At 44.7% G+C, this 23,938-nt stretch overlaps 1 protein-coding gene across 1 annotated transcript in view; it reads right to left on the reverse strand.

Annotated features, from left to right (window-relative positions):
* Window positions 1-23,938, reverse strand: part of PIK3C2A (phosphatidylinositol-4-phosphate 3-kinase catalytic subunit type 2 alpha) — a 2,027,647-nt gene that overhangs the window by 1,208,502 nt on the left and 795,207 nt on the right. The window contains exon 15 of the mRNA XM_069623772.1: window positions 820-962. Coding sequence (XP_069479873.1) covers window positions 820-962 — 143 coding nt within the window. The remainder of the gene's footprint in view (window positions 1-819; window positions 963-23,938) is intronic.

Raw genomic sequence — 23,938 nt, forward strand, 5'->3', positions numbered from 1 at the left:
AACGGTATCCATGATCCATGACGGTGCTGTTTGCTAAGCGCTGAAACAGCGAAGTGCTGCTGAACCGAAAAGAGCCCATAGCTGCTGACGATCTCCAAACTGCCACCACAGGAGCCCGCCAGACGTCCTCCCTTTTGTCCCCACGACTGAGGCTCAGGAACCCGGGGTCTGCACCGCTGCAACAGGGCAGAATCCAGCTGGACCACTCCTCTTCAAATCAGAGGTACTCTTTAGACTTGGAGTACTTACCTCAATGTTTATGAGCTGTGCTTTTCTCAGTTGAAACTTGCAGTGGCTTACCTTTAGCGTTTAGATTAGGTGTTTTTCCAGTTTAATAAACACCCTTGAACTGCGATAAATTGTGTCACTCTTTAATGTTGCCACCATGAGTTCCTTACAACACAGACTTAAGTTGAACTTACTGACTTGGACTTTCCTTTCATTCTTTAGGAAGGCAAATCCCACATCAGCATAGGGCAAGTTAGGCCTTCAACCATCCTGCCATTTAAGTTAATGAATTACTTTTGTTTGAACTTTGAAACTGTTGTCTGTGTCTTGCTACATGATCCCTTCACGTGACCCAGATTCAATCTCATAGAGAAGAGGAATATGGGATTTATGAACAAATATTTATTGCATAAAGTCTAAACTAGAAAGAGCCTTAGATGTTGTATGTAAATTTGAGTGCACATTCTGTGATCCTTAGTATGAAGACAAGAAAATGTACTTCTGCGTGAAAATCACAATTTAATATGCCATCATGTTTCAATAGTAAAAATAAAATAATGCTGAAAGACAAAGGGCCCAAGAAGTACATACCCAAGTGTGGAATCTTTAGAAAGAATTGCAAGAAGCCGAGACTTTACATTTTTATCCAAGGTTTCCAAATCATGGCGTGTGGAAAGGTTACCAGGCTGTGGAGCTTTATAAGCAATGTCAAATGTAGGGAAAGGGAAATTAACCTTAAAATACAAAAAACAGTGTTAAAAATTCAGTTTGCTATGATGTTTTTGCACATACAAGGTACCTGTAACAGTAGTTTTAGCATTTCTATCTAACCCCCACTTCCCAAACAATGCATCAAGAGTACAAACTCAAATCAAACATGTGACCACATTCAGAAACGTGGAGTAACAACTGGGTGTGCTTCAAACAAGCCAAAACTGAGCTATTGTTATTTTCCTCCTATGCCATAATTAAGAATCTTAAGCTATATTCGGATATTACATTGTCAGGCCTGTGAGTGACTAATACAGATAAAACCTTAGGAGTTTTTTTTACTATTAGGTGATAATCAAGCAAACTTGATTCTTAGCTTTGTCAATTATTACCCGTTGCTCCTTTGACACCTGCACCCTTTACTATCCCAAGCCCACTATGCTACTAATGGTAGCGCCATAACCGGCTCAAAGAACAAGTTACTTACCAACTGGTAACGTTCTTTCAACTGGATGTTCCTCCAACGTATTCCACATCTTTGACATGTAATGTCCAACTTTTTCAGCAGAGGGCGTCCTGCGTCGATGTCCTTCGAAGGCTTCCGTCGATGCGACGTGACCGGATGTTATAAAATAGGACACACAGCGCCCGCAGCCTCAGTTTAATTTTTTTCCCTCAGAACGTGTGGTACCAGTCTCATGTCAGCTTGACTGCTCATAGCCTTGCAGAAACGTGAGCTGCAATCGCATAGGAAATTCCCTAGAGGGGCAGGCTGGGAGGGCGATGTGGAATACGATGGAGGAACATCCAGTCGAAAGAACGTTACCAGTTGGTAAGTAACTTGTTCTTTGAATGGATTGTGTCCTCCAACGTATTCCACATCTTTGACAGACTCTCAAAGCAATACCAATAAATGGAGTAGGGAAAAGAATTTAGAGTACCCAATCAGATTGCGGAATAAAGAACTGCCTTCCCAAAGGCCATATCCTGACCATGGATTGTATCCAGGGAGTAATGTTTAACAAAGGTGTGGATTGAAGCCCATGTGGCTGCATCACAAATATTCCTAATAGGAACCCCTCGCTGGAGGGCTGTGGAAGTAGCCACGCCCCTAGTGGAATGAGCTCGCAACCCTTCAGTAGGGTCCTTACCTGCCAATCGGTAACACTCCGTAATGGTGAGGATAATCCACCTGGACAAGGTATGTTTGGTAACAGCCTGGCCAAATCGGTGTCCAGCATATCCCACAAAGAGTTTATTGTCCACTCTGACCATGCACATCCTAGAAATGTAAAAGCTCAGAGCTCTCCTAGGATCCAACCGATGGAGTCGCTCCTCTTCCTTACCAGGATGAGGAAGAGGGTAGAAAGATGGAAGAACCACCTTTCGCCTTAAATGATATTCAGATACTACCTTAGGTAGACAGGAGGGACGTACCCGCAGTACAATATAATGAGGGTTGGTTTGCTCCCAGAGATTGCGCTCCAGTTCAACAGTACGGGCGGAAACGCCGACTGACAATTCCAGTTTGAATACGCACATGTGTTCATATAGCGGAGCCGCATCGAAATTCTGTTGGATACTTATCTGTTATATATAAAGAACTAGTGTCAACCCTCCTCAGCCTTGGAAGAAGAGCTTGTGCTCGAAACACCTGTCCGCTGTCTTTGAAATACATTAAATTATGCTTAATTGAACACTTTTTTTTCTGGCTGTGTGCTCTGGGAGCAAACCAACCCTCATTATATTCCATTTATGTGCACACCTTAGGCAGGGTGTTCACACTCCGCTCCCAATTGCTGCCCGTCAACCATCTTATTCCCTCGTCAGTGCACCAAAGCCTAATTGTCCTTTTCTGCCACACTCTCTTTTACCTGCAATACAACCCTGTCCTTGTGAAACACAGTAAAGGGTGGCTTAGATGAAAGTGCCTGCAATTCACTCACTCTGCGAGCGGAAGTAACCGCAACCAAGAACACAGTCTTGAAGGACGGTAATCTCAAAGGACAGGAGTGCAAAGGTTCAAATGGAGCACCCATGAGAAATTTCAAAACCAAATTAAAGTCCCAAACCGGCACCTGGAAAGGGGACGGCGGCAATACATTAGTCAGTCCTTTAAAAACTGAGAAATCAAAGGAATCTTAAAGTAAGAACATTCTTCAGAGGAGCGCTTACAGATAGACAGCGCCACCAGGTAACCCTTAATGGTACCCACTTGAAGGCCCCTGTGTCCCAAAGAAAGTAAGAAAGACAAAACCATAGGAATGGAGCACTGAAAAGGATCAACATTGTGCCCTCTGCACCAGTCGCAGAATTTACGCCAACGGTACTGGGATTTTATTGCAGGTCGCCTGGCCAAAAGCAACACCTCCATCACGTCATACGGGAGGTGCCAACCCTTATACCTCAACCTTTCAGATACCAAGCGTGAAGGTTGAGAGTCTTGACCCCCCTCCTTCCCACCCACTCGCGCAAGAGCAGATCCTCTCGGTAGGGAAGACGGTTTGGAGGGCAGATGGACATTTCTAGAAGCTCCGGGTACCACGCTCTCCTGGCCCGATCCGGAGCAATGAGGATCATGTGGGAACCGATCCTCCCTAACCTCTGCAACACTTGAGGAATGACGGCCACTGGAGGAAACGCGTACAGCAGTCGGAATGACCAATCCACCACGAACGCGTCTCGTAAGGCTCCTCTTGGAGGAAATTCCCTTGAGCAGAATCTCTTGCACTTCCGGTTGACACTGGTGACGAAAAGATCCACTTGCGAGGTTCCCCAAAGGGCGAATATCTCCTGAAGGACTTCATGAGCCAACTCCCACTCGTGAGAGATCGTGCTCTGCCTGCTCAGAGCGTCCGCCGCCGCATTTTTCGTCTCCGGCCAGATGAACTGCCGAGATCGAAATTTCCTGCTGGATGGCCCAGAACCAGAGCTGCATTGCCTCTCTGCACAACGGGAGTTACCCTACCCCCCTTTATCCATGTTTATTTTTCAATAGAGGCATAAGTCATAACAGTATACAGCCATCAGCACTTTGACATGTCAATACATAAACAAAACTTAGTTTCAGGGTTGATGGCATCAATTGCGGTGCAACTCAACTCCCATTTTCGTAAACAGTTAACTGTTAACCCCTCCTCCCTCATTTCCCCCCCCCCCCCCTCCTTTCACATTTTCCTTTTGACCACAGAGTTCTCTGAACTTCTCAGTTTCACCTCCTAGGCCCATGTCCTCTTGTTGTTCCTCATCGAACATGAACGTTTCTCAAGATCTGTGGCTTGAAATAGTGGGCTTCTCTGTCCTCCACATAGTCATGAAAGGGGTCCCAGATCGATAAAAATGTCAGATATTTCCCTGCTTTTAGGGCACAGACCTGTTGCATTGCCATAACTCCCCAAACCTTAACCCACCACCATGGTGCTGTGGGGCCCTCTTTAGTCTTCCATCTTTGTGCTAGCGTCATTCTCGCCGCCGTCAGGATGTGTGTTATTAGAGTGGCTTTGTTTCCGGATGCCACATATCTACTCTCCGACACTGCGCTCAATAAGATTATTTTAGGCGACCACGGCAGTTCTGCTCCAGTTATATCCTTGATGTGCCCCAAGATTTCTATCCAGTATGTTACTACATTGGGTCACGTCCACCACAAGTGGAACAGGTCTCCCCTCTGCCCACATTGACTGCAGCATTCCGGGGGATATTTGGCGTTTATTGTGTAGGCGGTAGGGGGACATATACCACCTGTAAGAGAGCTTGTTCGCCGATTCCTTGATTGCTGTACATTTGGCCAGTTTATGCGCACTCAACCAGATCTGGTTCCATTCTACTTCCGTAATTGTTTCCCACGTATATTTTTCCCAGTTCTCCTTATATGGGAGTTTGTCTGTTGGTTGTGTTTTGTCCAGTAATCTATACAACCTAGTTGTCCCCTTTGTAGATGGCCCCTCCTGCATTGTCAGTTCTAGTCCTGTCGGGTTCTGTGCCCCTGCCCTTTTCACCATTGCGTGGGAGATCCAGTGTCAGAGTTGCATATATTTAAATCTTTGATTTTCCCCAATACCAAATTTCAGTTTGCAGTCGATAAAGGAAACAGGGAACATATCCTTTAGGGTCAGGGAATCTGCTCCTCCCCACCCCTCCCAAAATTGACTCTGCAGGCCCGGTTTGAAGTCTGCATTATGTGCCAGGGGGGAAAACGGGCCACTTCCCTTAGTATTTTTATCATACGCATTGCTTGGTCCCAGCTGTGCAACATAGCTCTGGTGGCATCCAGCAGATTACCTCCTCTCTTCTGGGCGTCTCAGTTTAGGGATTGCAGTGCTTTTAGCAGGATTGTAGAGGCTGCCTGCTCTATCCTGCACCATCCCTTCATAGTGTCCTGACTCGTCCATTGAAGCATTGGCGCCAGGTGGGCCGCCAATATATACCTACCAATGTCCGGGACTCCCAGGCCCCTGAGGAGCGCCGGGCGCATCAGAGTTTGTCTTTGAATACTCGTTTTTTTGTTCTGCCAGATGAAGTTGAATACAGCATTCTGGAGTTCTCTAGTCATTCATGGGGGAACATTCACCGGGATCGAGGTTGTTACATACAGCAAGTGGGGAAGCAAGGTAATTTTTATGGCCGCAAGCCTTGCAAACCAGGACAGCTCTTGGGCGTCCCACCTTTGCATATCATCCCGGAGTTGCTTCCAGAGTAGTACGATGTTTGCTTTAAATAGATTGTCAGTCTTCCTTGTTATGTGGACCCCCAAATACTCTAGGGAATCTATTTCCCAGGTTAATGGGAATGCATTCTCCAGGCTCACTATGTCTTCCCTCTTTTCTGTGATGTTCAAGGCTTTGGATTTGGAGTAATTTATTGCAAAACCTGACACTTCAGCAAACTCTTTGGGCAGTGTGTTTTTGGTATCCTTCATGGTATCCTTCATGTAGAGCATTACATCGTCTGCATATAATGCGATCTTGTGCATCACCCTCACACACTTCACTCCCTTGATGTTTGGGTTGCCCCTTATCTGGACTGCAAATGGTTCCATCGCCTTTGCGAAGATCAACAGGGAGAGGGGGCAGCCCTGACGAGTACCTTTCCTAATGTTGATCTGTCTCGAGCTCTGGCCGTTTACCATGCAGGACGTGGATGGGAGCTGGCAATTTGCTAGTACCATCTTGATGAAAGTTGCCCCACACCCAAAATTTCCCAGCACTAACTTTAGGTACTCCCAATCTAAACTGTCAAAGGCTTGTTTGGCATCTAGAGCTGCCACTGCAAATCTTTGGTGTGTTCTCGTTCCCATGTCTATTACGTCTATGACCCGCCCAACGTTATCTTGGGTGTGCCTCCCCGTATGAAGCCAGCCTGGTCCCCGTTTATTATCTCTGGCAGGATTATCAACAACCTGTTTGCCAGTATTTTAGCATATAGTTTGGCATCCGTATTTAGGAGTACAATAGGGCGGTAGCTAGCGCATTCCTCCGGATCATTACCTGGTTTTAGGGTTAGTACTGTGACAGACTTTCCAATGTCCACCGAGACGGACCCTTTTCCTCCAATAACATTGAAAAGGGGGGTGAGGGGGGCCAGCAACTGTGTGTGGAACTTTTTATAGTAACCATTTCCCAAACCATCCGGGCCAGGGGTCTTATTCGCTGGCAGGAATGTTATTGCATCACTAACTTCTTGGGCTATCTGCCCCGCCGATGTGTGTCCCGGTTTTGCTCTGAGATTTGTGGGGGGGAGGTTGAGAACATGTATGATTTCTGGTTTGCCCTGTTTAGGTCGCCACTACCCAATAGTTCCTCATGGAATTGGACCATTATTTCCAATTTTTCCTCCTCACCGGTACACATTTCCTCAGTTTGTTTTTCAATCTAGTGATATTATTGCAGGCTTTCTGTTTTCGTAGTTTAGCTGTGAGGAATTTGTTCGCTTTCCCACCGTGGATGTAGTATGACTATTAGGTGCTTAATAGTGTCTGCGCCACTCTATCTGCAGTATGATTTTGTAAGCAGGCCCTAACCGCCCGCACTTCCAGGAGTGTTTTTGGAGATTGTCGGGTCTTGTGTTGTTGTTTCGGCCTTGTAAGTTCTTTCTCTAACTTTTGTGTTATGAGGGTTCTCTCCTTGCGGTATGCTGCGGCTTTTGTAATGAATTCTCCCCGCACTACCACTTTCCTTGCATCCCATACTACCCGCCAGTCCGTCTCTCCATTATTATTTTCCACAAAGTAGTGGTTGATGGTGTTTTCCATGTGTGCCCTGAGCGCCACATCCCTCAGGGCCAGCTCATTCAGCCTCCACCGGGGATGGGGACTATATCTGCCTCCATCTATTTCCATGTTGAGCAAGACCGGGGCGCGGTCTGAGAGATATTGCACCCCTATTTCTATTTTTGTGACCTGGGGGGATCAGAGATGCTGAGACCAGGATCATATCTATCCTAAAGTAACCTCTATGTACTGCCGAATAGTGTGTGTATTCCCTGCTCTCTCCCAGGAAGAACCGCCATGTTTCAATGACCCCTAGGTCTCTGAAGAGCTTTCCCAGTGCTTGACGGTTCTTCTGGTCAGCTATCGTAGGGGGGAGTGTCTTATCTAGAATCGGGTCCATCCCGCAATTACAGTCTCCACCTATGATTAGTTGGCCTTCGCACCATCCCCCCACTTTCTGTAGTACTCGGGTAATATATGTATCCTGTTTCTCATTAGGACTGTATAGTGCCAGAAGTGTGTAGGTTTGGCCCCTAATTGTACCCTTGATCCCCAGGTATCTACCCTCATTGTCATTAGATGTTGCTTTTGAAATCCCAGGTCTTGACTGCAAAAGGATTGCTACTCCTTTAGAGTTTTTGCTACTGAATGTGAAGAATTATAGGGGAATGCCTTACTCCTCAACCCCTTTTCATCCTTCTGAAGGAGATGAGTCTCCTGAAGGAATGCTATCGCTACATGCATCGTTTCTAGTCTGCCCAAGATTGTACTACGTTTACCCGGGGAGTTCAACCCCTGTACATTAAGTGTTATTATTGTTGCTTCCCCCATTATGTTGTGGTTTGGGATGTTGCCTTAGTAGCGCTCCTCGTTTCCTGTCTAGGTTACCCCTGAATGGTAGGTCAGTCTCTCCATTCTACTCACGGACACCAGGCCTACACTCTGTTCGTACTCTGCGCATCTTTGCTCTTCCAAAGACCTTACCCTCCCGGTCCCTGCCCCCCACTCCCTGTGCCCCTGGGGTTTCTGATGGCCAGGGTTCCCATGAACCCCCCCCCCAACAATCTACTGTGGCCATTGGGCCCCGTTCCTTCCCCAGTGTACAGTGTGCCAGGATCTTCCCATATCCTGACTCGGTTCCAAGATGTGACGACCTGCTTCCTCCATGCAGACTCGTCCAAAATAATCTATGCAGACCGTGCCCAGAGGCCTGTTATATTTCTGGCGTCTGTTTCTTGGGTGCCGTGGGCTGTGTACTTCCGCTTCCCCAGTCATTCTTGACTCTTGGGAGTGCTAGCTCGCCTCATTTCCCTTCTTGGCCTTCTTCTCCTTTCTGTCGACCATTCTCAAGGGTTGTCCCTTCCATGTGGGGAGGTTCGCTGTGGTCTGGCGTCGGTTCGGTTCTGGTCGTCTTCTATTTTTAGCATTGAGAGGCCTTCTTCGCAGGTGCGGATTGTTTGCCTTCCCACGTGAAGGACAAGCCAAATGGGTAGGCGCACCTGTATGGGATATGTTTTGCTTGCGGAGCCTTCGTGAGCAGCTGCATTAGCCTTTGTTTATGGAGCGTTGATAACGCCAGGTCTTGATATAGTTGTACACGATTTCCAATGACCGTGAGGTCATTGTGAGTCCTTGCTGCTCGCGGATATCTTCTTTTTAACAATAAGACGTAATTGCTATCAGTACGTCTCTAGGTCTCGCACCCGGCTCTTTCCTCTTGGTGTATTCTGTCAAACTCGATCTTCTCTGGTTGGGTGTCCTTCATCAAGCTGCTAAAACGGCCTGGAGTTCTAGGTTGTTTGTAGCGCTAGCCACCTGGTCCAGTAATATGCTGTTTTGTTTTTTTCTTCCGCCATACTGGAGAGACCGTTTTCCACTACATCCACTCTTTCCACCAGTTCCATCATTTCTTTTCTGACTTCCTGCAAGGAGGATTTCAGTTCCTCCTTCATTTGCCACATCTGACTTAGGAAAGTGTTTGTTAATCTGGCTTACATTCCCATCAGGAGCTCCTCGTTAGGGGCCATCATGTTCAGGGGCGCGGATTTTGCTCAGGTTTTAAGAGTTCTGGTGGTGGGGATGGAGACTGAGTGGGTGTCTGTCGCCTTTGTCTCCAGCACTTCTCCAGCTGGCCTTCTTGGCTTCAGATTGGGGTTTTTGCTCTTGACGGACCTGATCTTCATTTGGTTCTCGGCATCTGGATCACCCTAACCGGAATTAGTGTGGGCAAGTGGAAATTGGGGTGTAACGATGGAAATGCCTCCGTTAAATGTTCTTTACCCCTTTATGCAGTAGACCCTCTGCTTCTATTCCCGTTCCTGCTGCCTTCTCATTTCCTCCGATTTTTTCCCCCTGTCCTGGTCTAATTCGCTGAGCTCGATTCCTCGGGTACCTGTGGTTCCTCAGGCCTGCGTTTTCGCAGCGTGCCCCCCTCCACACCTCACCTTCTACTTCTGAGGATGGCTGCTGTGGACTGGGCCTTCAGCTTTCAGACTTGCCTCTGCACATTCTTCCACCTGGGTCGACCATTGGACTATTGCTTAGTTTGTAGTGTACTTTAGGATTCAGTGCCGTCTTATAGTGCAGTACTGTCTCGGACTTTGCCGGGACCACCCTCTTGGTGGCGGCGTCTGACGTCTATCTGTATTATCTGTAGGCCCCTTCTCAGCCCCCTCACATTCCAGGGCCTGCCCAGGGACAGCGCAGAGGGGCGCCTGTCAGCTGACTGTTTTCCTGCCCCCTTTGGCCTTGTGGGGTGGATATATTCCACAGAGCTTCTCCTTTGGCTAACCCCGGTTTCCTGCAGGGCTTTATTGAGTGTTTTGGAAGGGGGGGGCCTCGTGGTGGCGCCAGAGGCGCTGGCTCGGGGGCTTTGCTGGCCGTGTCGTGGCCCCCTTCTAGGGCTTTGCGATGCGATTAGTTTTGGTGTGGTGATAGCGCGTTCACAGTGAGTCCCCTCATATGTGCGCTGTTGGGGGGGTTTATTCCGGCCGTATCGGTGAAGGGGCCCCCTTCCGTTTACTTTTCAAGACTCGACTCACACTTATGCCGCTAACGGGCGTTCTGTGTCGCAGCCCAAGTGTCCCGGGTCCCCCCCCCCTTCTGGGTGGGTTGCTATTCAGGCCTGGGTCCCCTCCCGTGGGTTCTTTTTGACTGCAGCTTGTGTCAGTCACGTGTTCCTGCTCGGGGAGTGCTGCGTTGATCACCTACACACTTTAGGGTTTCCAGTGAACCTTTTAATTTCCCCCATGTGGCCGGGCCGACTGTTTCGTTCGCTTACCGGCAATATGTTGCAACGTCGCACTCTGGCACTTTCTTCCGAGTTACCAGCTCAGGGTGTGGTCCGCTTTGCACCTTTGTGGGCGGGCAGATCTCCCGCCTAGGACACCCCTGCTGCCCGTGGGGTCCCAAGGGACGGCTTTCCTCCTCTGTGCACCCAGCAATCGGATTAATTTTCCCTCGTTTCGGGCTCACTTCTACTCTGGGGGGTATCCTACTCTGGGGGATATCCTTCCGTGGGTAGCCAGCGCCCGCGATGCACTCCCCATGCTGCGGTCGGCTTATCCGGCTGGTGCTTCCAGAGGGGTCCGGCACGACATTAGAGCTGCCTTCGAGTCCGGAGGGGGGCAGGTGGAGGAGCCCCCGACCTACTGGTTGCAGATTATGAGTTCCGGATCTCCCTGCTACCATCTGGCTCCATGGGTTTCGTACTGCATACCGCTGAAGGGGTGCTGAACCCAGGTGTGGGATTCTTGCGCTCAGTGTTTCTCAGCCTTGCACTGCACATCGGATTGTCCCAAGGCAATCGTCTTCACTCTTTCCGGGGGTGTTGTACTTCCGAAAACAGCTCAATTTGGCTTGAATTTCAGCCTCTGGGCACCGCAATTTACTCCTTTAGGTTGCCGTCTGCACGGAGGACCTGAGGTGTCCGTCCTCACGGTCCGGCGACCATCTTGGAATCTCCATATCCCTGTTTTTACTGGTATCCGCAAAAATGATCGGCAATAAAAAAATTGAGGAGAAATGACTGCATCTTCTTTCTGAAAACGTTGGGACATTTTTGAAAAATATAGGGGGTGGTGGGGCAAGGGTAATAGTTAAGGTGGGGGGGAGGTCTCCCACTGCATTATAAAAAATGTTTAAAAGATGCAGTCATTTCTTCATTCGATATTTTCATGGACATCTGTTTTTACTCTCTAAATCATTGTTCTCTTCATTTAGCTTTCTTCCTCAAATGGTCAGTTCTTATTTCCCTCTCTAGCACTTTAGCCAAACTCCAATCCCTATACCTCTGTTTTCCCTTATCTGAACACTCCGACCAATAGTCTCTTCAGCGATTTCTCACCTAGATTTTCAATCTCCTCTTCATGACTATGATAATGTCTCATGCTTTCCTTCTCTCACCTACCATTTACCTACTGGTAGTCTATCCTTCTGTAAAGCTCTCCAGTACTCTCCTCTCTTTAGTTTCCTCCTATAACCCCACAATATTTTCACACAGTTGCCTTCCCAACACACTCAGTTCTGTGCCATCTCATTCTCTGGTCCTTTATCTTTCTCCCTTACTTTCCATTTGGCAACCCCTTCAATTCGCTCTAAGATTTTACCTTTTTCTCTCTGTTCCCAACAATCTCTTTCCTTTCTCTATACACTGGTCTCTTTCTTACCCTACAACTCTATGTAACAATCTGAATCTCATTTCCTTTCCCACACTTCTCCCATCCTACAACTCACTAGGGCCTCCTCACAGCAGCATTCTGCAATTGCACAGTCTTCGTTTAATGAACCCTTCATGGTCCAGGTATACCAAAGTTGGTTGGTGGCTTTCTTCCTGCCCGCTTTCCTTTGCTACTATAGTTGGCAATTCTTATATGTAGTACAAATTTTACAGACATGTAAATGAACAGTTTTTGTATTGCAATGAGAATTACGCAGCTGTCACATTGTTGTCTGCATGTTAGATAGAGAAGTGGCACTTCAATTAATTTGAGCCGAGTGAGAACTAGTTGTATCACCCTAAATATATTATGATTTGGTGATGGTGCAAGGATGTATGTTTTTATGTGTATGAAGAGAGAATGTTTGGTGCCTGAACTGTATAGTGAGAGTGCGACTTCATGCTATAGTAATTGAGTTGTATGTTGGGATAGAGAAGATTTATAAACAGTCATTTTTCTCTGTTGAATATATTTGGTTTGTATTATCAGTATTGATATGTTAGAACAAATAATAAAATATATTTTTATTAACTGGTGGTGGTGGTCTTGTGATTATAGCTTGTGTTCCAATTAGAAATGGTTGTTAAACGCCCCACACACCTATGAAAAAAAGACAATCTAGGTCGAGGACTCTTGTTTGCGTTAGCTTTCCTTTGCTGTTTGTATCCCTTAGTTTGCCTCCAGGGTGATAGACTGTGCCTGTATAGTGTGGGATGGACTACTCTGTTTGGGCCAGATGCTGATTGTCAGGTGGTCTTGTTAGGGGGCAGGCATAGGATAATATTAGAGACAACTGTCATTTTGAATTTCAAATTGGCCTGTGTGTATTTTTCCATCCACCCTCCCCAGAGACCTGCACTGAGGCTGCCTGCTCTTCAATGTGCCGGTCTATAAACCCAGTGTTTGTTTTTGTTCCTCAGGAAATCCTCTAGTAAGCATGTGAAAAGATTGGCAACACTTGCATTCTCTGCCAAAGGTTCTGCTAGGGAGATGTTCTGTCAGAGTTGCAGAACAATCACTCTCTCTGACGCATGCTAATGCATGTTTGTGGGGTATGGATAGTGTATTTGCAGGAGTCACACTAACCGCAAGGGTCCAACAAAGTCTGCTTCGATTCCCTCGGTAATGTTGCCAGAGAGAACAAAATAGCAATCAAATTGTTTGGTTTGATACTTTGTTCGTGTTGCGCTAAAAGTTTGAGAGTAATGGCACCAGATTGGGTCTGGCTAAGGAGAGCTTCCAGCTTTCTCCAGCCTGTGTTACTAACTTGTCTTGGCGTTCTCTTGCCGCTTTAGGTTTTAGGGTTCCCGATGGGATTTCCTAACACTCAAATGTGAAAGTTCTATGGCATTAGACAGGCAGACTCATCACACTAGCCAGTGGTGGGTTCCACCTGGGAGGGTCGCCCTTGGCTTGGAGGTCAGACTTCCTACAGCCTGACAAAAACCCAGGTTGGGGTGGGAAGAAACCCTTACACAGAAGAATCATTCATGCAAGAGGTGGGAAATGACAGGGCTGGCCGAAGTAAAGAAGTTACCAGCAAAGCCTAGAGAAAGAGGGAAGTTACAGGGTTTGTCCCAATAAAGGCGCGATAGACACCACTAGTTCTGAAAAAACTCCCAATTTTCTCTCAATCCAAAATGTAAATCCTGCTTATTATCTTCGTGACTTCCACTTGGATTTCCAAGACACAGAAGATTATAGATTTGACACTTAGACAAGAACTGTCAGATGGTAGATTTTCAGATCTGGATTTCCCACAAACTCACATTGCTCATTAGATTGGATTTCCTCCCCAAGCCTAAATCTGTCTGAAGTGGAAACTAGATGGTTGGACTGGACAGATCAAGCCATCCTCTTATTTTCCTTCCCTCTACCCATAATAACTTGACCTCTCTCCAATGACTTTAAACCTATCTACCAACGGGACAAACAAACTTTCAGAAATCCACCTGAACCCAGCTTTTGAGAACATAGCCATAGGTTAATTATGGTCAGATGGCACAGACATCTCAACCCTGATCAAATGCTACAACTCTGAGATCAAATCCAGGATTGAGTTCATAGCTCCTCTGAATGCCAAAACCGTTAAAATCAAAACATCTAGGAATCACATGGTTTAATCTTGGAGCTTGAGGCAAAGAAATTCAGGCTCATCAGAGCGGAGCGCAAGTGGAAAAGAAATCTCAACCCACCAAATTGCATAAAATGGAAATGCCTGAGAGCGGAATACAAAAAATCCATTATGGAAACAAAGAAAAACGTGTTGACACAAAAGATAGCATTTTCAGTTTATCCAGCTAAAACACTCTTCGAGTTCTTACATGAACAAATTAACACAGGCCAGAAACGTAGGACGACTTCTTTTCACTCTAATGATCAATGCAGTCTAATGCAAACACATTTTAAGACCAAAATAAAGATCAATCAGCGAAGGTATCTCTGTTCCTCCATCCATTTAGGACCCAAAAGCAATATAATGGCTGGTATATCCGACAGTCCTTTAGCGTAGTTTTCATACGCCTAGTTATACATTTTCCACACATCTACAGACTCTTCATCTAGTGGTAAGTTGCACCAAGCTGACACTCCAGCAACGGAATAGTTTCATCTGACAAATGAAGCAGTCAGAGAGACCACAAACATCATAACTAGTCTAAAACCAACAAATTGTACTAGTGGCCCATGTGACGCCAAGCTAATTAAAAACAGCACAGAGGTGCTAGTGCCCATCATTGCTAAAATTATGAACACATCTTTAAAAAGTAGCACATATCCCACACAATTTAAAATCGGCATGGGTGACATCATTACTGAAAAAACCTCCCTAAATCCAGTGATCTTGGCCAACTACAGGCCCATCTCGATGTCCTCTTTCTGCTAAAACATACTAGACAAAGCCGCCAAGCAACAGCTACAAACTCACTTGGAAACCAAGGTTCTGCTCTGGGATGGACAATTTGGTTTTTGACCATCCACGAGTACAGAGATGGCAATTTTAGATGTCAAAGACACCTTTTTGAAGATAGCCGATGAAGGACAGATAGTTATGTTGATGCTGTTGGACATCTCTGCTGCATTTGACACTACAGATCATGATATCTTGTTAACCCACCTCAGTAATATGGCACTTATCTCGGACAGAGCTACTAGTTGGTTTGGTTATTTTTTTTTTTTTAAACCAAGTTTCTAGACTCCAAGTCAACGGCTTTACGTCGGGCGAGGAAATTTTAACCTCCGGGGTCCCACAAGGCTTCTGCCTGTCCCACCTGCATATGTATATATATATATATATATATATGTATATATATATATATATATATATATATATATATATATATATATATATATATATATATATATATATATATATATATATATATATATATAGCCACACCATGACTTACTGATAAATCAGGGGGTGCACTTTCAAAACTATATGGACGAGACATAATTTTCAATCTGCCTCTCAAATTTGAAAACTATCTAGATCACATATATTCAGTCTTTACAGACATTTCAAAATGGACGTCTCACAACTGACTAGGACGAAACCAATCCAAAAAGGAGAACTTGCTTATCCCTCCGTCACACATGTTGCTCAAAGAACTCCCCAAATTGGTAGAACTGTCAATGTCTGAGTGTTCGGTTGAAGTGGCAACTAATGTAAAATCTCTGGGAGTTATCTTGACTCCTCACTATTTTTAAGATTAATGTCAAGAATTTGTCCTCATGGACAGATTTTAGGAGGCCACCCTAGTTATAGTGAACAGGGGAACTCTGAGGGGTTAGCCAAAACCCAATCAAGGTAAACATGGAGAGCAGTCGAGGCTTTTCTTCGGAGAATGTGAGTGAGGTCAGGGTCCACAATGAGTCCACACAGTAAAGCACACTAATTCAATTTAGACCAGAATCTATAAAAATATAAATATTTATTCTAGCAAAAAGTGCTGGTTGACTCACAAGTGGGAAGAATTATGCACAAATGTGAAATTTGTATCGCCTCAAAAGGATCCAGAACATGGCTATACGGATTATTTATAACATCGGAAACACAACTCACCTTCGACCAAAAATGACACTGGCTCCCCATTTAGACCAGAGTTCATTTTAAAATTCTGACTTTGATCCAAAAAGTATGGCTCAGCTCCAACATATATCAAGAAAAGATTTGCCTGGCACCACACTGAGAGATCACTCTCTGTGTCCATCCGAACTCCCAGATACAAGAAGGCTAGATTATTTGGGAAATTGGGGGCAGCGTAAGGGAGCAATGGAACAGCCTGCCCAGGAACAACAAGAGAAATACCTGACTTGCAGCAATTCAGGAAAAGATTGAAGACCTTCCTATTCCATGCCCAACAATTAACAGCAGGGTAGAGTGCTGTTCTTCCTCCCTCACCCTCCCTTCACAACCCCTGCTTCAAGCTGGCTTGATATCAGAGCACTGTGAAACCATTTTTGGTAGTAGCGCCTTCCGCCCTAGTAAATAGAAATCGAATGCTAGGCACATACAAACGCCCAGAGACTCTGAATGAACTGAAGGACTCTTCTCTGGATGTTAACGCCATGGAATTGTGCGGATATTAGGGACTGAACATTGGACTTTAGGTTAGGATTAATTTCACTAACAAGAGTTACTCCTCTGTCCTAACATTGTTTTCCCCATAAGCTACTTTTTGTGTTTAATTGATATACCATTTTTAGGTGCATTTCCAAAAATCCACCCTGGGGGGTGGACTTTTCGGAGGCCCCCCAATTATGGTGCACAGGTAGACAAAGAGTTTAGCCAAACCTAATCAAGGTAAGGTAGTAGAGCATAAATGCTTAGCCTCGGGAGAGATGTGAGAGAGCTCTAGGGCTACAATGAGTCCAGCAACAATTCCAGTTAGACAGGCAAGTGTTTTATTAGGCTTTTAAAATACACATTAAGCAAGTACAACTTCTAGTCAAATAATGTCACACACTTACTATAAAACAGATATACACATTCACCCTTAGGAGAACAATGAAAGCATAAGAATAAATAACAAGTGAAACACAGCCAAGTACTCAGATGCCTTAAATTCAGTAAAGACACTTCAGAATAACTACAGAACACTTTCCTTAACATTTAAGTCCAACCGTAGGGTCGTTTGGTGCCTTGTGGAATACAGTCATCAGTTCCAAATGTATACTTCTCAGGTAAGTTTACTAAGAAATTGGATGATGCCGGTAGTTATGATTCAAAAGTCTAAAAGGTAATTTACATTTCAAAGTCAGGAAGGAGCGATTTAGGAAGAGGACGTTACGCCCATGCCCATATTACCCTATGCAGAACAGGGAGAGGAAATGAACAGGTATGCTAACCCTGCGGACTCAGATTTCTCCAAAGACCACTGCTGAGGTTCTGGAATCTGCTGGGGACAGTCTTTTGTGCTTCCTACAGTCAAGGAAGGCACAGGGGTCACGGGTACTGAGGTCACTTTTGGATGCACAATTTAGTTTTGGTCCGTCTGGTGCTTAGTAATCAGTTCCAGACACCTTCCAGCTGAACAACAAAACCAAGAAAAGATGAAGATTTCTGTGGAGCAGATAACCTCAGGACACCTCTAGGATGCAAAGAAGACGGATTGCAACACAAGTCACCATGCTCATGCAGTGACACGAGATCTTCTAGGGACAAACCAAGGAGCAGGTTCTGCTTGGCTTCTGTCGATTCAAGAAGGCTAAAAATGCAGGAGCAGGCATGTTGTTGTACAAATTCCAAGGATGCACTCGGAACCGAGACAGCTGCAGCAAGGTAGCCAAGGACAGAGCTGGTCAGTCCACTGATTGGTCCAGGAACACACCTGGAGACTCCAAAGGAACAGCTCCTCGAGCACGGATTGAGGCTGGTTGTTCCCACAGGGCCAGGGGCCGAAGCACTGACTAGGGTGTTCTTGAGATCAGGGAGAGGAGCAGGACTTCAATTGGACGTCACTGGATTTGGTGCTGGTCACTCCTATTATACAAAACGAGGGTAGGAAAGGACCACCAACTAAGTGTGAGCAGAGACAATCCTCTTAAGAGCAACAGTAGTAGAACATTTTATGAGGTTCTCTCTTGGTCAAGAAAGTTCAATACGTTTTTCCATCTCTTGGGCTTACAGGAGTAGAAGGAAACTAGGCAGGCCTACTTGGAAACGGCCAAGAAATGACACACACATAGATAATTTACTAAAAGGGCTGTTTGCTGGTCCTCGCTTTGCCGCCCACTTGACTTTGCTGGACACTGGACATTTTCGCATCTACCATTGAGTGTCTGCACGCCGACTTCACTCTGGAGGAAGTCTTTCTGTGCAACACCGCTTTTGCCTGACTTCCACGGCATCAGGTGCTCTAATTGTTGCCTCGGAAATTGTGCTTTGAGAATTGTGTATTTAGTGGCTGGTGTTCTTTAGGAGGCTAACTCGCCTTACACTTACCAGTTATTAATACACCTTATTTTTCATTTTTATATTAAAGGTGACTGGTGACACGTTTCCTTTCCCCGGAACTGGAAACGCCTTCTTTTCTGTGCCTATTTCAACACGGACCCTCAGCGCACACGCGCTGCGCACTCGCGAAGGACTGCAAAGGGCTGTTTGCTGTTCGCGGTGCGCGGAGCGGGGCGCTGCGGGGGTCGTGTTCTGTTGTGAGTATGGCATACTTCATGGATACAGGATTCTCAGTGTAGTACTGCAAGTTTGTTTAAGTAGTTCTTCTAATTGTTTTGCTGTATCTGCCTGAGCTAGGCAATGAGTTATGTGGAGGGCACATTGTCGACTTTAAGAAGTGGTAAGTGTTTGAGAAGCACGACAAAGTCTTTGGTAATTATGGAGTCCCTCCCAATCTTAGAAGAAAATCATTTGCCTACATGTGTTGATGTAACTTGCACTGATGACATATCAAATGTGTTGTTGCAAGACTCAGGGCCTCCTCCCAACGGCACTTTTTTGCATGAGTCGGCAGCGCCCTCTAATGCATTTCCCCTTTTTACATTGAAATATGCCAATGAGGCCAATGTATCGGTGGTAGCTTTTGCAGATGAGACGGGGAAACCCTATCCACCGATTTCTGATATATCAATGTTAGCACCTGGGATAATCGATGCTTTAGAAAGACGCATTAGTCTATCTTTGGGGCCATCAACCCCAGCGGCTGTGTCTTGTGGCCTGCGTGATCAAGTACACTTTCATCCTTTACCTTTATATAACATGGATGTGTCTCTTAGTAGCAGGGAAGTTCCCCAGGCTCTTGCTAATATGTGCAGCAATCTTCCGGGTGGCTTGCATTCTCCTGGGGTATCCAATTCTGAAGAAGCCTCAAGGGTGAAACCCCCCGTTACACAGCTCCCCCAGGCTTCCCCTATGGAGCACGCTTTTCCCCACATTTCAAGCTCTCCCATCCTTAATATGGGAAATTCGGTGATTCAAACAGAACAGGAATTACAATCTTTTCCTGTTTTGACACGAATTCTCAATCTGCTTGATAAAGGGCATGAACTTACTCATGCACTCTTAAAAGATTTGAAAGATTCTGTTGTGGCAAATTCAATCCATCTGGCCAAGATGGAGGGTTTTATGCTGGCTCAAGAAGCCTGTCATAACTTTCATGTAAAATGTCCAGAGCGCATGGTGGAACTTGTAAGGAGGAATGCGTTTCCCTCTCCTGCTCCGCAGGTTTTAACCTCTCAAAGCACTCAAACAACTAATGCCTCATTTTTACTACATGGTATGCCTACTTCATTTGCATCGGTGGTAGCCCAAGTGGCGGTTGAGGGTCAGCCTAGTGTGACTTCTCCGCCTATAGAGCTTGTAGATCTTGCTAAATTACATCATGAAAGAATATTGCAAATTGAAAATATAATGTATAATTCTAAGCTCTTTAATCTAGATATGTGTGAGCCTTGTATCAGTTCACCCTCATGTATGGCAGATCAGATTACGCCCGACAGTCCTTCGGCTCTCACGAATATCATCGAAGCTACCGAGTTGCAGGTAGTAGCCGAAGAAAATGAATTGAATAATCACACGTATCATGCGTCCCGTAAAATGAAGAAGGCATTCCAGAGAGCAGTAAAACGTAAAAATAAAGCGAACAAAAACAAGAAAGGTGCCTCTAATATCTTTACCACAGAACATGTCACACAGAATGAAGTTTCTAAGGAGGTAGTGACCTTGGACCCTTCGTCTCTATTACCTATTGGAGAAGTAGATCTTCAAATTAATGCAAGTCAATTAACTGACGAGAGCCAAATTGCATTACAAATAAAAGATGCTAAAATAAATCAAAAGAGTAAATTAAAGGGTACTAACAGTGTAAAGAAGGGTTTGTCGTTGCAGCAGAAGGTAGATGATAGATGTATTGCTGTATTCAGCCCTAGTACTGTTGAAGAACCTTCACCAGCTGCTATCAGCCAAACAAATTTGAATAAGTTTTTTCCTATGATTGAGAATAAAAAATCTGTTTGTCACACAGTGTTAACCGGGGAGATGCATGTAGCAAGTGCGGATGATGCATCTATGACGTCTTTAGGGCAGGCAATGTTTGCAAAGCCGGCTTCTTGCAGTTCTCAGCCTCCTTCTCAGCCTTTGTCTGAGACTTGTCACGAACCTTGTGTTGTGAGGCCAGTTGCTCCTAAACACCTGTCTATAGTACCGAAATGGGAGCATGTAGCAGTACCTGTCGATAATATGACTAAGATGGCAATGCCGACTCTGGGCTTGGCATCTATATCTTCCGCCCAGGTTGAACAGCAAGGAGGGCCTCCCACATATCCTGCCATAACTGGGCAGTCTTCAGTTTTAAGCTCTATACCTGACAAGAGCCTACTTGAATTTAATGATATCTCTGAAGAAAATCAGATACTTATTGGATGGATTAGTAATCCAAAGATCAATGGCACGGCCCCTATCAACCGTGGCTTTTTGATGAATTCTCTATATAAAATTCCTTCCTTACGTAATCTGGTCTCACATGATGTAGATTGGATTAAATTACCCTTGGAGAATAACAATCGGATGTTGTGCAAAGTAGTCTCTCCGATTATTGCGAGACTGATTTGGGAACATCAATCCGATTTGTTATTTTTGGGACTTGAATTACAAGCTTTCCACTCTGTGGAAACAGCTATGAAATTCTTGGAATATATTTTGCCTGTGGTGAAGAGACATGAGCCCAGTGTGGAGGGTTTACCAGCTGTCCATAGTGAGAATGCACAAATTTTAACACACTTAGCTTCGCTGACTGCTGCATTGAATGGACTATTGGTGAATTTGCCGAATCTATCTTCCTTAGGTGGAAGTTCCATAGTTTCGTCATAATGTGAAGGCCTTATCATTTGCTCATGGAATTGCTGCAGTTTTCATAATATTTCGAAATGGTTTCTAGATAGGCATATGCGTGCTTTACCTTCGATCTTGTTGTTACAAGAAACCATGTGTGTTCATGACTTACATGTGGACGGCTTTACGGTTGTGCAACAAGGTGCTGCTCGTTCGGTGTCTGGCCGGCCTGTAGGTGGAATTGCCATTCTACTTAATAATGATCTTAGATTTGTAATAAACCACACATTTGCGACCCAACTTTTTCTTTTGCTGGATGTTACCTTTAATGTGGGTGTGCCAAGAAGGATGTTGTTGATATCATTATATTGGAATCCTCAATCTCTCCCTCTTGTGAATGCTATTAATATGTTGAATGATTCGCTTTTAGAATTCTTCCAGATACAGCCAACGATAGAGTTATTGATTGGTGGTGATTTTAATTCTTATTTAGATGTATCATCTAAGAGCTCCACTCCTTTGGTATTTTCGCAACATTTTAAAACAGCATTTCAGAATGGCTTAAGTTGGTGTAACTTTTTGCCTAGTTGGGATTTGTGTATTATCAACTTTATCCGATCTAATTCATCTTGCACTTGGCACAGGGGTAATGCCTCTTCGACCATTGACTATATAGTGAGTTCTAAAGAGCTTTCGGGCTTACTTTCTCGGGTTAAACCATCTTTCCTGCCTTATGGCAACCATGCCATCTTAGAATGCACGTTGTCAGGGCCAACTGAGTTATTTGATAGGGCCCACTTGTTAGCTTTGGCCCAGGGGATAGATCGTTTATTTCTATCCGTTGGAACAAGTCCATTTGTCGTCGTTTGACTTTTTTAGTCAATCGTGATTGGTGGCCCGACATGTTTGTTTGTGACACGTCGCTGGGCACAATCCTCGAATGGAACATGCAAATGATACAGTCTCATCTTAAGGATCTTGCTGATGAAGCTTTGAATCATACCCAGAATCTACATCCTTTTAATGCATTGTCAAATAAACTCTCAAAATTGAAATCCGAAAAGAACACTGCATTACGTGCGCTAAAAAAAGAATTTGAGTTCAAGCACAGGCGATTGGCTTTGTGCGCAAAAAAGAAGGTGCTCAGATTATATAAATCTAAGATAAAGGCTACTCGGTGCGCTTTCCACTTGTCTATGAATCAAAACATGGTTCAGCTATTATGTAATCACAACATTCGTGATATTTGGAAAATGCTTAGAACACCAGACAATTCAAACGTAGCCCATATGGAACCTGCAATTGATGGTAATACATGGTTCTCTTTCTTTGAACAAAAATATCGTCTTCCGAAGAGCTTTTGTGAGGAAGATATGTCATATCTATTGAAACACATACCCGAGCACTGTCCGTGGGTGCTCAATGATGTCATAGCAGCAATCGAGAAGTTGAAACCGTCAAAGTGTGCTGGCCCTGACGGTTTACCGCCATGTGTCATAAAAGATGACCCTATTTTTTGGGCTAATGTCTTTTTGAGGATATTTAAATCTATTTTTTTAACCAAATCTCTTCCAAGTTCCTGGGTCAAGTCGATTATTATTCCCTTACATAAAAAAGGACCCTGCACCGATCCCAATTCCTTTAGGCCAATTGCCCTTATTGATGTCGCTGCCAAGCTTTTTGCCCTTCTTCTACTCAATGAAGTTGAGAAACACATCAAAACAGAAAAAACTCTAAATAAAGTACAGACGGGTTTTAGAAAAAATATGGGGACTCAGCTGAATGCTTCCGTTCTTGCTCACCTACTTGCGGAGGCTCATAATTCTGCACATGGTCCGATTTTTATTGCATCACTCGACCTATCTTCAGCATTTGATTCTGTAATTCGTAATAGGTTGTGGAAAAAAATGATAAATCTTAATTTTCCACAAAGTTTGGTGGCGCTCATTGCTCTCTTGCACCAACATACTTCCATCAGAGTACGTATTTCAAGTAAAGGTATTCTAACAGATTCTATTCCAACGGCAATTGGCGTTAAACAGGGATGCAACCTCGCAGCAGTGCTTTTTAACTTATACCTCCATGATATTGAAGGTATTTGGGATCCTTCTAAATCTTACTCTGTGAAGTTGGGGAAGATTCATCTCTCGTGGTTGGCTTATGCCGATGACATATTACTATTTGATAGTACGCAATCTGGGCTGCAATATAAATTGGAGACATTTTTGTTGTATTGTAGAACAAATAATCTTACGATAAATCCCTCAAAATCAAATATCCTGATACTTTCTTCGAAAAAAAAGATTCGGAAGTTTCGGTGGCACTTAGAGTCCTCTATCATTCAAATTGCAGTCCAGATAACCTACTTGGGATATAATCTGGCAAACAATTCATCTGCACTTTTTTGGCAACGTGCGATTGCAGAAAAAGTGACACCTTTACAGAATCAAATGAGAATTATTTGCAGTAAACTTTGTAAATTCTCCCTAAGTCCACTATTTGAATTTTATTCAAAAAAAGTTGAAGCTATCATTCTTTATGGTTTGGTATTGAACTTAAACAATCTAGCAAGCTTTTTGAATAAACTGCAAGCCAAGCTATGGAAAACAACGTTATGTCTTCCTTCTTTTCTTCCGAATGCTATACTTCGTCATGAGCTAGGTTTAAACTCTCTGGCAGCACGCTATAATTGGCGTCTTCTGAAAACTTATTTAAAAATGAGTTTCCCAGAGGAAAATTCGCTGTATGAGGACTTTTGTCATATGCTAAGAGCATCACAGCCGAGAT

The sequence above is a fragment of the Ambystoma mexicanum genome, chromosome 11 (genome assembly GCF_040938575.1).
Source record: "Ambystoma mexicanum isolate Mex_15411 chromosome 11, UKY_AmexF1_1, whole genome shotgun sequence".
In the NCBI taxonomy this organism is placed as follows: Eukaryota; Metazoa; Chordata; class Amphibia; order Caudata; family Ambystomatidae; genus Ambystoma; species Ambystoma mexicanum.